Genomic DNA, 16,843 nt, shown 5'->3' on the forward strand with positions numbered 1-16,843 from the left:
GGCAGACGCTTTTTCCAAAGCGACTTACAGTGCACTTATTACAGGGACAATCCCCCCGGAGCAACCTGGAGTTAAGTGCCCTGCTCAAGGACACAATGGTGGTGGCGGTGGGGATCGAACCAGGGACCTTCTGATTAACAGTTATGTGCTTTAGCCCACTACACCGGTGGTTAGACTAATGAACATAGTTCTGATGTGCAGTTCTGTTGTTAAGCTTCACAAAATAGAAAATGGCTATAAGAAAATAGCTAAAGTATTGAAAATGACAATTTCCACCATCAGGACAATAATTAAGAAGTTCCAATCAACTGGAGATGTTATGGATTGGCCTGGAAGAGGACGTGTGTCTATATTGTCTCCAAGCACGGTGAGGAGGATGGTTCGAGTGGCCACAAATTCTCCCAAGGATCACAGCTGGAGAATTGCAGAAATGAGTTGGGTCTTGGGGTCAGAAAGTCAAAAAAAACAAACAAACAGTCAGACATTACATACATCACCACAAGTTGTTTGGGAGGGTTTCAAGAAAAAGCCTCTGCTCTCATCCAACAACAATCTCAAGTATCCTCAGTTTGCCAGACACTACTGGAACTTCAAATGGGACGGGGTTCTATGGCCAGATAAAACAAAATAGAGCTTTTTGGCAGCAAACACCACCGATGGGTTTGGCGCACACAGAGATGAAGTACCAATCCCCACGGTTAAATGTGGTGCTAGAGATATAATGTTGTATAGATGGGACTGTTTTTCTGCCAGAGGTCCTGGACATCTTGTTCAGATACATGGCATCACAGACTCTATCAAATACAAACTGATAAAAAATCAATACCTGACTGCCTCAGCCAGAGTGCTTACAATGGGCCGTGGTTGGGTCTTCCAGCAGGACAATGATCCAAAACACACACCACAAAATCAAGGTTCTGCCATGGCCATCCCAGTCTCATGACCTGAACCCCATAGATGACATGTGGGGTGAACTGAAGAGGAGGGTCCACCAGCGTGGACCTCAGAATTTGAAAGATATGGAGAGGTTGCTGTATGGAGGAATGGTCTCAGATCCCTTGCTATGTGTTCTCCAACCTCATTATGCATTATAGGAGATGACTCAGAGCTGTTATCTTGGCAAAGGGAGGTTGCAAAAACTATTGAATAAAAGGGTGCCAATAATTATGGCCACTACTGTATATAAGATTCCATTGCTTTGCGGTTGTTCAAGAGAGAGATGGATTACATCGACACTCGTTTGCTTTTCCTTGCATTCCCTGACGTCATTCTCGAATTATTTCAAATTTTTTCAAATTAACTGCAAAAAATTTTTATAACATCAAATTACACTCGGTCTTTATTCAACATCATGAATTCTGGAATTCTCAAGTTCTGACGATATTAATCTGACGTCATAGAAAACCCGGACAAAGTATACATGCGCAGTGGATTCTATTATAAAGGGATTAATCGGGCGCGTAACCGCAGCACACGAGTGCGCGCACAGAGCACACCGGCGTGTTCCAAACGAGACTGTGCGATTCCCAACGTGTTTTCAACAGTTAATAAAGACTTAAACTGACGTTTAAAGGCACTTATGGGATGTTTCTGAAAGAGAGCATCTTGTTTTTTAGAAGAGAAGCTTCACAGATGAAGTTGATGTAATAATATGGCTGGGAACAGTGAAATATCAGAGTTTGGAGATGATTTGGAACTCAATCAGTTTGATGGATTGCCACATTCCTCCAGATATTACAGACTGCTCCAGGAAAGAAAAACTCTGCCAGTTTGGAAATGTAGACATGAATTCATGACTTTTCTTGAAAATAATCAGATCATTATAGTCTCATGCACAACAAAGACTGGCAAAAGCACACAGGTGAGTTATTGAGCCATATGCATGTTTAAATTGATCACTTTTCAATTTCATAAACTACTTAAACCTGCTTGGTTTCCAGTGGATAGAGCTTTGAAAGGCATTTTAACCATTCAAAGTGTGATTTTTACATCCAAATAACCATAGGTGATCACCTTTGACCCTTACTCATTATTTTATAAAACTGTCCTCTTTGTGTGTCTTTGTGTTTTATTATTACTGCAAGGTCTGATTGACCAGTGATGTAGTTTAGAGGCGGGTTTATCGAAAATACCTCGATAATAGACCAGCGTGGAAAAAAACAGCTGTGCTAAAAAAAAATTAAAAAAATATTAGTGAAAATGTTTTTCGACTTAATCAGAATTTTTGTTTTATCCAAAATAAATGTTTATTTCACAGTGTAACTGTCCGCAAAGTGGCAAATCCAATGATAATTATTTTCTCAAAGCATTCATTGTACTAATACTTTAAATAAACGTGACTTTGTTTAGAGGCAGACTGGTGCCTGTTTACACGTGTTTTATCGTCCACCAGGCGAATATTATGTCCAATTGCTTGGAAAAGTAAAAGCACAACTCTAATCAACAAGCCGTACAATTTTAAATATCTTTTTTTTTAATGTGTTTTTTATATATAATTTTAGTTTTATATTTGTATTTTTCATTACATTTTTATTTATTGTTTATTTTAATTTTATTTATATATAATTTAATTAACTTTTTTTTTTATTCCACTTGTTTTTATATAACTTTTATTTTTATTTAATATTTTTTATATATAATTGCATTTTATAATTTTTATTGTATTTTTTTTATTTGTTAGTTACATTTTAATTTATTTTTTATTTTATTCATTTATATAAATTATTTTGTTAGAAATAAATAATTTTTTATTTTACTTTTTCTATATATATATATATATTTTTTTTTTATCAAATTAGTTTTATTTTTGTATAATTTATTTTTCTATAAAAAATATAATTTACATTTACCTTTTTCTTTATTTTTTTATATAATTTTTTGTTTATTTTAATTTATTTATGTCATTTCATTGTAACTTTTTTTTCCACTTTTTAATATAACTGCTTAATTTGTATTTAATTTAAAATTTTTATATAATTGCATTTTATAATTTTTATTGTATTTTTTTTATTTGTTACATTTTTTATTTTATTCATTTATATAAATTATTTTTTAGAAATAAATATATATATATTTTTATTTTACTTTTTCTATATAATTTTTTTTAATCAAATGTATTTTATTTTTGTATTAAAAAAAAATCATTTACATTTCCTTTTTTCTTTTACTTTTAATAATTTTTTTATTTGTTTATTTTATTAGAATTACCAGTTTTGCTGATAGCTTCCTTGACTGTTTATGTGCCAAGTCCGTTCTATTGTTCTCAGGTACAGAAGGTGTTAATAATGTGTTCATGTTTTGTTTAGATCCCTCAGTGGTGTGCAGAGTTCTGTCTGTCTGCGCAGTATCGGCACGGTGTGGTGGTGTGCAGCCAGATTCACAGACAGCAGGCTGTAGATTTTGCCCTCCGTGTTGCTGATGAGATGGATGTAAACATCGGCCATGAGGTTGGATACAATATACCGCTCGAGACATGCTGCTCACATGATACTATACTCAGGTCTGTAAATAAACATGTATTTCATTACCTGTTTTTCAATTACAAAAGAATACTGTGATGGTCCCATGTTACACTGATGGTAATACCATCTTTAATGATTACCACATGTGAATAAAACATGTATGCTGGACCCTTGTTGGCTGATTTTCCTTCACTATCTGCATCTTTGCACATACGTCCTTGGGTTGCAGGTACTGTACAGATGACATACTGCTGAGAGAGATGATTTCAGACCCTCTGTTGGAGCATTATGGGGTGGTGGTGATAGACCAGGCCCATGAGAGGACCGTAAGCACTGATGTTCTGCTGGCTCTGCTCAGAGAGGTTCTTCTCCACCGTCCTGAGCTCAGAATGGTGGTTTTGTCGGCTCCGCCTGCATCCAACACACTCCTCACGCAGTACGGAAACGTCCCGCGACTGCATGTGGAAGCTTTGTGCGCGGGTGAGGTGGTCTACAGCAACAGCAGAAGGATGGAGAGCTTCTACTCGGCACTGAGGCTTGCACTGGAGGTCCATCGGTCCAGAGAGCCTGGAGATGTGGCAGTGTTCTTGCCGTCCGAACAGGTGAGCTGAAGTTCGCTAATGAATTAGAACAGCTAGTGTAAATAAAAATGAATATTCAGTCATCAGTTGTTCACCCTCATGCTGTTCCAAACAGGTAGACTTCGGCAGAGTCTTGGACTTGCAGTTGTCATTTTATGTAATTTATCCTGTAATGTCAGAACAAGGGATGAAAAATGTATTTAGCTTTGCAAGCCACTTATTGCTATAATATTATGCTGCTTTCAAGTGCACCTGGCTAGCCCCTAGCTAGCATTCGATATTATGACATGTCACCAGGGTTGGACTGGTAATCTGGCATACTAGGCATTTTCCCGGTGGGCCGACGCTCTTTGGGGCCGATCAGGGGCGGACTGGCCATTGGGCGAACAGAGCGGACTGGTGGGTCGTCCGCAAAACGTGCCAAATGGGCCGCGATATGCAATGGCGCCCACTGGTAATAATCTCTCATGATAGAAATGAGAACTTTTTACAATGTAGTTTAAAACAAATTTTGGTCAATTATGTGATTTTTTATTTATTTATTTATTTATTTATTTTATTTTTTTTTTTTTCAGGTGGCCGACCTGCTCTACCACCTGAGCCACAGCCGCCCTGTATTTTAATACCTTTTACTTGATGGTTACACCACTTGACATTTTTAAAGACATTAAATTATTTATTTAATTTTTTTATTTTAGAAAATGCTATAAATGTTTTTCACATTTGTGAAATCAACATGGCCACAAAGATTTCATTTCTACGAACTTGGCACGTGCATTTTAAACTACATTATTAAAATGTTTCACATTTTTATCTCCTTTGGACGACCTTATTTAGTTTATGACAGTTGGTTTCATAAATATATGTAAAAACAAACAAACAGTTGTTGTTTCCCCCAAATAAATATTTAAAATTCAATACATTTGAGTGAAGGCAACTTAATCATTCATTTAAAAAAATAAATAAAACATATTTTCCAAGCATTACTCCATTTGACCGGAGTAAAATGTGCATTTTCATAAAAATGTCAAAATATCTTTATATTTTTCAAAAACTAAAGGGTTCCTCTCTGTTTTATGAGTTTCTTGTCACATGACAACATAATGGCTACCTGCATGTGGGTTATGCCACTGACCTTGATTTGGTGGACAAATATGAATAATATTTTAAAACAAATAATCATTTATGGAGCAGCCACAAGATCATATATTGTCACCTTCCTAAAATAATGTCCCAAGTCATTTTTTCAGGTTTTTCAGAAATTTTACCAGAGGTGGCCAGCATCATGAGGAGATGAATTAGGCAAAAACTTAAATCACTTTTTGACCAAAAATGACTTGGGACATTATTTTAGGAAGGTGACGATATACAACTTCTAGATACAGTTCACCACCAAGGTATTCGAGTGGCCTTAGGACCATACAGAACATCGCCAGTTCAAAGTTTATATGTGGAAGCCAATGAATGTTCCTTGGAAATCAGAAGCCTAAATCTGGCCCTACAATCTGCAACCAAACTGAAAACCAATAAAGAAAATCCAGCATATCCAGCAGTTTTCTCAACTCACCATTCAAGATGAAAGAAATCCAAGTCACATTCGTCCATTTGGCCTATGTATAAAAACCCATCTGGAGAATCTGAAAGTGGATTTAAACGTTCTGGAGCAGACACGTTTTTACAAAATCCCCCCCATGCGATCTCAAAAAGCCCAAAATCCATCTGGATTTTATGAGTATTACCAACAATTCCTGGATATAAGAGCAGTGTTCCCACAACATATCCCAATAAAACACAGATGGATCCACAACTGGAAATCAAGTGCAGCAGCCTTTGCATCGTCAACCGTGTCGAGGCATCCCCCACCAAAGTTCAGTTTTTACTGCTTATTACTAGCACTGAAGTTTATTGAGACTGTTCCACAGAAATCCTTTTCAATGATAACTGATTCCAAATCATGTCTGGACACATTGAGTCTATAAAAACCGATCACCCAACAATCGAGAAGATTTTAAAGGGCACCTATTATGCAAAATTCACTTTTACATAAGTGTGTGTGTGTGTGTGTGTACACAACCACCCTATAATGAAAAAAAATCCACCCAGTCCTTTTTTGTAAATACCCATTAATCATGAGCACTGTCTCAGAACAAGCCGATCGCAGATTCTGTACAAAGTGACATCACTTTTTACAGGCCCCGCCCACGACTGTTGACTGACACTGCCGTTTTGGCATAGACCCATCCTGAATTTTTTCAGGTTTTTATCTCCTTTGGACGACCTTGTTTCAGTGCCGGAGCAGCTGTAGACAAGAATGTGTCCTAAGCCATTGAGGTGTTTTGTTGTTGCTAGGTTCATTCTTACATCCAGTCTTCCTTTACTCCCGACATCTGAGCCCCTGAAGGTGTGTGTGTGTTATGTGTGTGTGTGTTGCTCATCCATCGTTGCAAAACTGCTGAAACTCTACAATAAATCAATTGATCAAATAACCATTCGGAAATTTCCATGTGATATCTAGTTATCCGAAGCAGTGATGTCAAAACTCCGCCCTATTCTGGATACGCACCAGCTCATTTGCATTTAAAGTCACACACACAAAAACAGCTCATTTTATTCCCACCCAAAAATGGGCATTTTCAACATTGTTACTGTCTTACTGGACTGTAACACTTCTGTAAAGGGTGATTGTCACAGTAGAGGTGTATTTCAGTAATTGTTTTGTGTGAATGGTAGCTTAACTTAATAGATCCGGGAAAAAAATGAGCTTCAAGTCATGGACCCAAATACGACTTTGCTTGTTTAATCGTGTTCTCTGAACATATGCAGCTTTTAAATGGAGTCGGAAATATTGTAATTACTGTACTAGCGCTGGTTTGAACTGCCTGTAAAATACAAAAGACACAAAGCACATTGTGTCTGATGACAATGACATTGAGTTGCTGAGTTCAGCAGACCAGCATTTTGATTGTCCACTCAGCTCTTCCATGGCAAACGCTGCTCGGTAAAATTACTTAATTAAAATTACTTTGTTGGAAATATCAGCTGATCATCATTCACTGAGAAACTAAAAATATAATCGCCCTACTGTATATTCAAGCTGAATTATCACCTTTGACTAACAGGCTTTATGATATGTGTGGTGTGTATTTTTCAGGATGTTGTCTGTGCCTGTAATATTCTTGCTAACGAGGCGACCAGAATGAGTGTTTCTCTGGGACAGCTGGTACCAGTAGCCCTCTGCCCAGGTCATGATGGGATGTGCCCACCAATCACAGAATGGCAGCAGAAGAGTAGACTGGTCTTCCTCTCCTGTAGTCAATCAGAGGATTTCTTCTGGCCAGTGGACTCCATTAATTTTGTCATCGATTCTGGAGTAGAGAAGAGATTTGTGAGTGATATTACAAATGATATCCAGAAAATCAAGTGTGTACGAAATTGTTCAAGAACTTTCTGAGAAGGAGCCTGGAGTCGTGAGTTCGAAACTAGGACGTGATGAGTGATGCCAGTCAGGTCTCCTGAGCAACCAAATTAGCCCGGTTGCTAGGGAGGTTAGAGTCACATGGGGTAACCTCCTCTTGGTCATGATATGTGGTTCTCGCTCTCAATGGGGCGTGTGGTGAGTTGTGTGTGGATCGTGGAGTGTAGCATGAGCCTCCACATGCTGTAAGTCTCCGCGGTGTCATGCACAATGAGTCACGTGATAAGATGCGTTTATTGACTGTCTCAGAATCTGAGGCAGCTGAGACTTGTCCTCCACCTCCCGTATTGAGTTGAATCACCGTGCCACCACGAGGACCTACTAAGAAGTGGGAATTGTGCATCCCAAATGGGGAGAAAAGGGGATAAAAAAGAACTTGCTGAAAATGTTTGAATTGTAAAACATTTACACCATTACTCATGAGTAAATAAACATATTAAAATGCAAATTACTTGATTACAATTTATATTATCAGCATAACAATTTAAGTGAAATTAATAACAGAAAAACGTCCCTCTTTTTGTTAACCCCTTAAACGCTGGTGGATTTTTGGGCTGCTTCACATCATTTTTCACACTCAAATTTAAAAGCGCATCATTCACACATACTGTGGACTAATTGCAAAACTTTGGTCTCAATTTTCAGAGAACCCCCAGATAAAAACAAAGACTGCAATTATTCATAAATAATATTGTATGTGTTTTTAAAGATTTTCCTGCCAGATGGGATATGTTGTTCTGGACATCTAAGATATAACATTGGATTATTCAGCCTAGCAAGCTCACAGACAATTAAACAATGGCTCATGTTTTAGAAAACTGCCTAAGCTAAAAGCAGATATAAAGTTTTTGGCTATTTGTGGCTGACAGAATTCAGAGTCGTTTGTATTTGATGACCTTCAGAAATCATATTTCACTTTGTGATTCTTTTGAATATTTTTCAAACTGTGGTATAAGGGCAACAAAGTAAACCAAACAGTCACATTCCTGAGAATGAGAGCTTTCATTTGATGTATGACTTTACTATTAAAGTGATACGTGAAGGACTTTTATTTTCATATAAATATTTCTGCATCGTTACCTCTAGAGGGCGCTAATTCGCGAAGTAAATGTTTTTAGGCCTTTTTTATTTTATGTAACATAAATTCAAAGTGATGGATATCTCTGAAGAGTTCAGATTCTAAGCTTTAAAATGATACATCACATGCCCGACTTATGTTTACGGGGACTTGAGCGGTTTAAACGCAAGTTTTTCGTGAAAAACCACGGGCAGGTCAATAAAGTTTAATGGCAGCATATACTCGAGCTGTTATAATAATGAACAAATATTGTGTTGCAAATTTGTAATTAAATATAAAATTTCATTTTAAATATTTCTTATGCATTTGACAATATTCACAATATTTAAAAAAAACTTTGGTTTATTTTCTGGTGTAAATTTGGTTTTGAATGCAAGTTTTTCAATGTGGTCTCTGACTTTCTGTGTATGTTTAAATAAATGTTTTATCCTTGTTGAATAGCCCAAATGTCTTGTGACCATAACTTAATATGTTCTTTTTGTTATTATGGAATTTGTATGTAGGTGTATAATCCACGACTGAGAGCTTGTTCAGAGGTCATCCAACCCATCAGTAAATGTCAAGCAGAAATCCGCAAACGGCTCACTGGATCAACGGGTATATGCCAACTTTCAGCAGATTTTTCTAAAAGAACCACGTTACTATACTTTTTTGCAATATGATTTTTAAGTGGCTGGTTGAACCTGTCATGGCAGTTACCAGGTGAAATGAACACTAGATGCACTGCTACAACAATGACTTTTATTCACTTTCTCACACATTAGGAAAATGCCAGATTATCAGTTCATAAACGCTTACTTTGCAGCGATACGTGTAAAGTACCGCGTAATACCATTTCGCCAAAATGTCCCCTATGTCATGTAATTATCATGAGATCATGCTGTTTTTCTTAAATATGTTCTCTCAGGTATAGTGCTGGAATAAAGGCTGTGCTAAATAAAGATTCTCCTGTTATTCATTTGAAGGCAAGTGCTTTTGTTTGTATCCTGAGGAGACCCTGATGCCCGCTGAGATTCCTCCTCTGATTCTGGAGTCAAACATCATGTCCACAGTGCTGTATCTGAAGAGGATGGAGCTGGCTGGGTTGGGACACTGTGACTTCATCAGCAGACCAGGTGGGTGAGAAGTGGAGACTTGTTCTCTCTAAACAACAGTTAACTTTTCTGACAAGGGAAGTGTCAACTAGCAGTGTAACAATATGAGATGATAATGTCAATATTCATCATGATCTGTTTTTAGCTGTCATATTTTTTTTTATTTCCTAAGTAGGCTACTAGGGCTACATCAATAAGTGTAGCATCCATTATAATGGTTTATACATGATGGTAGATATAATACTGTATAATAGGTTTTTGACTCCCCTGGTGAGTTTTGTGAAATCAAAAAGTTCTAAATTTATTTTTGCCAGTTACCTGCAGCTTTAAAAGGATGTTCTGTAAAACGTTTTGTAGTTCTTTTGATATTTGTAATGCTCTTCCTGAATAGCTGCTGGGCTTTTCCACAATCAAATTCCGAAATTTAGCTCTGTGGAAAAGTTACATCAATACAAAGTTGACCATGGTGACTTTTGTGCTTCGCTGTAAAAAGTGTGTTTATATATATATATATATATATATATATATTAGGTGGCTCAGCAAGTCATGCATTAGAAATGTGTGTAGTTCTGGAAATGTTTGTATTGTTCTTACTGAATGGAGGCTGGGCTCTTCCTCTATAAAGTTGATCATGGTAACAGCTGTGCTCGGCTCTGATTTCATCTAATTGTCCCTTTGTTGACTGCAGTGTTGTGGCAGAGTGGTGATGTGGATAGCACACTGAACTGTGGAATGGAAAGTCGTGAGTTTAAAGCTATCCAGGGACAATTTGATCTGTGCATGTTCTGTAAGATCTTTGGGTTGTGCAGTGGTTGCCAAGCTGGTGCTTGGACCCATAATTGCTGCTTACAGCTATATTATTATTATTATTATTATTATTATTAGCAACTCTCTTTTTAATAAAAGTACCCAACATAGCAGAATTGCGATGTTTGTTTAAAGCTTTTACATAATGCCTATTTTTTTTATTATAATTATTAAAAAGTGTACGTACTAGGGATGGGCATTCGAATATTTAGGCTCATAAAAAACAAATATTCGAATATTCTACTATTTAAATGAAGGTGGTTCATGAGAAAGAGACAATTTTGTTTTAGTCATAAAGGTCACTATTAAAAAAAAACCAAGCTTGTATCATTTCCTGTGTTTTTCTTATTATATTTATTTAAACAAGCAATGCATGAAAACAAAAAAGACTAGAATGAAAGCATTTAACCTCACGCAAAGCGAAGAAAAAAACCGCTAATGAAGTAGACTGATGCAATTAACATACAGGACGACTATAAACACTCGGCATACAATATAAACATGATAACTATTATATCGTGTTTTTGTTGAGGAAAAACAAACATATCCATGTTCTCAGTAAACTATACTCATTTATACACACCAGTTTAAATGATGGGATGTCCCTTACCTCAGCTAGCATAGTCCTTCTCGGATGCCATGTTTGTTATTTACAGAAGCGTCGCGGGGATTCCGTTGCTACGGGGACGCTGCTTTCTGACGAGCTGCACATATACGAGAGTAAAGTGTACACCGCTTATCCGGTACATTTAAACAAAACACAGTTTTCTCACAGTAAACCACATTCTCACAGTAAGCCCCTTTTTTGGTGTCCATCTGAACATACTGACAGAACGGTTTGCTCAACAAATGTGATCAACTTGTGTCCACACTCAACAGCACCACCCAGTGCATTCTGTTAGAACTGCCAGGTTTAGTTGGTGTGTACAGGATTTAACATGCATCTCACTGTATATATGGCCAGCAGTATTTTTACTATTTGAATGATTATTGCAGAACAAATATTCGACTACTCGATTCAAAAGAACCGACTCATGAGAGTCATTCGTTCAGAAATCTGATTGAACTGGTCGTGCTGTGTTTCATGCGGTAGATTCAATAGAACCGACTCATGAGATTCGTTCATTTGGCAAGCTGACTCACTGGTCGTGCTGTGTGTTTCATGCGGTAGATTCAATAGAACCGACTCATGAGATTCGTTCATTTGGCAAGCTGACTCGCTGGTCGTGTTGTGTGTTTGCTGTAGATTCAAAAGAACCGACTAATCATGAGTCATTCATTTAGGAATCGAATTGAACTGGTCGTTCTGTATGTTTTATGGAGTTGATTCAAAAGAACAGACTCATGAGAGTCATTCGTGCAGGAATCGGATTTAACTGGTCGTGCTGTGTGTTTGATGCGGTAGGTTCAAAAGAACCGACTCATAAGAGTCATTCGTTTGGCAATATTATGTCATATTTTCGACCCCAACTGTGTTTCTTCTCTGATGATGTTTTGTTAGATCCCGAGTGTCTCATGCAGGCATTGGAGGAACTGGATTATCTCGCTGCTTTGGACAATGATGGAAACCTGTCTGAGATTGGCATCATAATGTCAGAGTTTACCCTGGATCCACAGATGGCTAAAGCTCTGCTGGCGTCCTGTGAGTTTGACTGCGCAAGTGAGATGCTAACCATCGCAGCAATGCTTGCAGGTGAGAATGACATGACGCTCAATTATTTATTTTTTTACTTAATGTTATTAAAAAATAAGAATGCAATTTACACAAAACAATTACTTTATTACACTTCTCCTATGAAGAACATCATCTTAATTTCTGAGTTCAGAGTCATTTTGATTTTGTCTGGGACAAGTGAATGGTGACCAGAACTTTGAAGCTCCAAAAAGCACATAAAGGGAGCATAAAAGTAATCCATATGACTCCAGTGGATGGATTTAACCACTGTAGTCTTATGGGTTACTTTTATGCTGCCTTTATGTGCTTTTTAAGCTTCAAAGTTCACTTCATTGCATGGACCCACAGAGTGGATTTTGTGTTCAGTCGTACACATCTGGGAAGAAATGAGACTTTGTTGGCTATTTAAATAATATCCCTGTATTTCTCTGTCTGCATCAGCACCGATCTGCTTCCTAGAGCCTCCCGTTGGAATGGTAACAGAAGCCATGCGCTGTCATATGAAGATCCAGCATCCCGAAGGCGACCACTTCACCCTCGTCAACATCTACAACACCTTCAAACGCAGTCAGAGGGAACCACGTGAGTCAACGCAACACTCACTTTATTGACTAATTATGATGCAAGAATAACATTTTGTGTAATATTTACGGTCTCTCTCTGTCAGATTTCAGTCAGGAGAAGTGGTGCCGTGATTATTTCCTGCGTTATGCGGCCCTGCAGACAGCAGATGCCATCAGGGCGGAGTTAACAGACATCCTGAAGAGAATTGAGCTTCCCGTTTCAGAATCGGCCTTTGGCACCAAGACCAACGCGCTCAATATAAAGAGGGCGCTGCTTGCTGGATACTTCATGCAGGTCTGAAGGAGTATATTAGTCTTTTTACTGTTGAGAAATATAATACAAAGTTTTCTAAATCTTTAGCCACGTCTTAACCCTTGAGCGTCAATAAAGAAGATACTCAGAGGTCCTTCGAGGACAAAAATGTCAGCATCAAAAAACTACCATAAAAGCAGGGCTGGACTGGGAAGAAAAATCGGCCCAGGATTTTACATGGCATGAGGGGGGGTTGGTTGGATGGTGTTTGCTGTCCTTTTCTGCATATCGCGGTGCCGTTTTGTGGTCCGTTCTGCATAACGCAGCGGCTCATTTTTGCATATCACTGCCCATTCGGCACGTTTCATGGCCGAACCACCGGCCCGCTCTGTTCTCCCGAAGGCCATTCCACCCCTGAATGGCCCAAAAGTGTGTCGGCCCACCGGGAAAATGCCTGGTATGACAGATAACCTGTCCAGCCCTGCATAACAGTATTATATATTAATATTATTTTCCACTTTCACTGACTTGGATGTTTTAACCAACATCAGTCCTGATCAGAACTACAAAATATTCATTCATTCATTCAGGATTTTAACCCTTTAAATGCCAGTTTGTTTACATAATGCCACTGTTGTTTTTACACACGCACACTTCTCAAACATGTACTGACATACTCTGACATCCATACCAACACACACAATTTTAGCTGCATCGTTTACTAAATTGTCCTGCAGTCTCTATAATACAGAAAATAGGGAAAAAGCTTGTATTTGCTCCAAGGGCTAAACATGAGACAAATGGCGCCATCTGGTGGAAAATATAAAAAATAAAATGCATTTTGAAGCTAGGACTCCGAAATGAAAGCATAACATCATAGAATTCATGATTTATGCTTTAATGGCACTGGGATCAAATATTGCAGTTTTAATAGGGGACATTTTTGTCCCAAAGGTCCTGATTGTACCTATTTTGTGTACACAGTGTGTTATAGATGTATTATAGGAACTGAGGTTGAAATATCAAAAATACACCCCTTTGGCAAAATTAATGCCATTTGATATTAACACTGATGATCGAAAAAATTAAAAAGACAAAAATGTCCCGAAGGTCGCACAAGGGTTAGATGGATCATAATTTTTTCACATTAAGGTCCACTCAATGTTAAAGTTTTTTGCGGCAAATATTTTTAACCACATGACCACCTTCACTTTTTTTTTTTTTTTGCCACTTTGCCATTTAAGACTTCTTTGTAAACACTATCTTCGCATGTGAAATGAGCAGCATTACACTTACAGTTAGTTCTTCTGGTGTTTATGAATAGTAGTGTGTATCCTACTTCAGTGACGTCACTTTACAATCCAGTGAAAATATTTTGCATGATAAAACTCATTTGAAAATTAACGGCGACAAGTGAAACTTACATTTTACATACTATTTTCTGTTTTATAATGTATATATGTTATGAATTCAATATCAGGTGAGTATTTCCAAGTTTTTGCAAAACTGTGTTTTTACCACATGCGAGTCTCCGTTAAACTTAACGGAGCAAGCGAGCGTACACGCATACACGTCAATCAAAACGATTGCATTGGAGAAAGGGAGCGCATTTACTTTAATTAAACTCGTGCAACATCATACCGCACTTTCAGTTTCAATGTAATCAATTGTGCATTGATGTCTCAGAGGTCAAAGTGTGCTGTTTAAAGTGTTTGATGGTTTCTCCTCATCATGTGAGCGCATGTAATACAGTGAGCACTGGAATGAGGCGTTTCAGTGTGAGTGAATCTGCACCGTGTTTACAGAAGATTGTACTATATTATACTGCATATACAGTAATGTGGAATATAATAATGATAAGGGTCCTTTTCTCCCAAATTTGGAATTCCCAATGCGCTCCAAGTCCTCGTGGTGGCGGCATAGTGACTCTCCTCAATCTGGGAGGTGGAGGACCCTCTCAGTTGCCTCCGTGTCTGAGACCATCAATCCGTGCATCTTATCACGTGGCTTGTTGAGTGCGTTACCGTGGAGACGTATCATGTGTGGAGGCCCACGGTATTCTCCACGGCATCCACGCACAACTTGCCACGTGGCCCACCAAGAGCGAGAACCACATTATAGCGACCACAAGGAGGTTACCTCATGTGACTGTACCCACCCTAGCAACCGGGCCAATTTGGTTGCTTAGGAAACCTGGGGTCTATTCTGGGGTCACCATTGCCCTCTGCTGGGCTGATTTCTTTTTGTCCCACTCCATCCCTGATGGATAATTTTACTCTTTAATGAACAGTACTTATAGCAGACATTATATGCAAAAACATGGAATGCAACCAACATAATTGTCAAAGTCATATACTTGGTTATTAATTGCTATATTTTTTTATCTGAGTAAAACAAATAGGTAGAACAAGTGTTCTCTTTGAGAGCTTTCCAATAAGATATGAGAATATATATATTTTTTAATGTTTTTACTGATTGCAATAATTTGTACAGTGCAAATTGTTTATAAATTATCATAACGGAACACTTCTGATTTGTCTGCAAATTTCAAAGCACTTGTTCAGTTTTGGTCATAATGCCCACAATCGTTGTAAAGTGCAGCTTCTAAGCTTTCAAACGACACCTATTTTGTGTTGGACAAGTGGAGTGGTGGTGGCGTAGTGGGCTAAAGCACATAACTGGTAATCAGAAGGTTGCTGGTTCGGTCCCCACAGCCACCACCATTGTGTCCTTGAGTAAGGCACTTAACTCCAGGTTGCTCCGGGGGGATTGTCCCTGTAATAAGGGCTCTGTAAATCGCTTTGGATTAATGTCTGCCAAATGTAAATGAAGATTGCACATAAACATATTTCAGTAACATATTTTAGACAATACTTTAACAAAAACTGAACTAATTTGGATTGACTAGTTAAAATTGTAAATACATTTTTTTTTAAATAACCTTGAGTTATTACATTTAAATGAAAACCATATTTTCAATTGTTTATTTTCTCAGTAGTGTAATTTAACTGGGTTTGGACCTTAATTTGAAGTGTCATTCATTCATATATTTCATGATCTCTTTAGGCAGCTCATTTGGTGTTTCTGACTCGGTCATCTGTTGTGTGTCTGTCAGATCGCCAGAGATGTGGACGGCTCAGGGAATTACGTCATGCTGTCGAATAAACATGTGGCTCAGGTTCACCCATTGTCAGGTTATGGAGCAAAAGCACATAAACTGGGACTGCCAGAGTGGGTTCTGTTCCACGAGTACACCCCCTCCGACAACAACTGCATTCGAACAGTCACGCAAATCTCTCCGCAGGCGTAAGTGTGTTCTCTCCTTTTCATCTGAAATGGTCTAATGAGAAGGGTTAAAAGTGCATGCACAACGAGGCACATGCTAAGATGTGCAACTGAGACTTGCCCTCCGCCACCCCGATTGAGATGAATAACCGCACCACCTCAAAGTAGTGGGAATTGGGGAGAAAAGGGGCTGTATGTAAAACATTGCATTTTGCAATGTTTCAACTAGTAGTGTTATATTGTCACATGACCTCATCACATGTTTCATTTAAGTGGCTTTATAATCAGAGATGTTAGATCATGATTATGGCATATGAGGTTGTTCCCACCATAAAAATGCCAAGTCTCGTTTTTTTGTGTTCTGCAGGTTTACTCAAATGGCACCACAGTATTTTTTCTGTAACCTGCCAGCTAGTGAGAGTAAACAGATCCTGCAGCATATTCTGGACGGCGATCGGGCAGGAAGAGCAAAATCGGAGCTTCAGCCAGCTGACACGGAAGAAGCCGCATCACATGACCGATGTGTCATACACTGAAACCCTGATAGATTTTGCTTAAAATAAATCCTGTG

At 38.2% G+C, this 16,843-nt stretch overlaps 1 protein-coding gene across 1 annotated transcript; it reads left to right on the plus strand.

Annotated features, from left to right (window-relative positions):
- The first annotated feature begins 1,651 nt into the window (after nucleotides 1-1,651).
- Nucleotides 1,652-16,817, plus strand: LOC127626709 (putative pre-mRNA-splicing factor ATP-dependent RNA helicase DHX32). Its single transcript, XM_052102681.1, has 11 exons — nucleotides 1,652-1,861; nucleotides 3,306-3,499; nucleotides 3,691-4,063; nucleotides 7,194-7,427; nucleotides 9,099-9,192; nucleotides 9,561-9,710; nucleotides 11,998-12,189; nucleotides 12,613-12,753; nucleotides 12,839-13,029; nucleotides 16,103-16,293; nucleotides 16,640-16,817. Exons 1-11 carry the CDS (start codon nucleotides 1,652-1,654, stop codon nucleotides 16,806-16,808), a joined length of 2,139 nt encoding a protein of 712 aa, XP_051958641.1. The 3' UTR covers nucleotides 16,809-16,817.
- The last annotated feature ends 26 nt before the right edge of the window (nucleotides 16,818-16,843 follow it).

Source organism: Xyrauchen texanus, chromosome 33 (genome assembly GCF_025860055.1).
Source record: "Xyrauchen texanus isolate HMW12.3.18 chromosome 33, RBS_HiC_50CHRs, whole genome shotgun sequence".
Classification (NCBI taxonomy): domain Eukaryota; kingdom Metazoa; phylum Chordata; class Actinopteri; order Cypriniformes; family Catostomidae; genus Xyrauchen; species Xyrauchen texanus.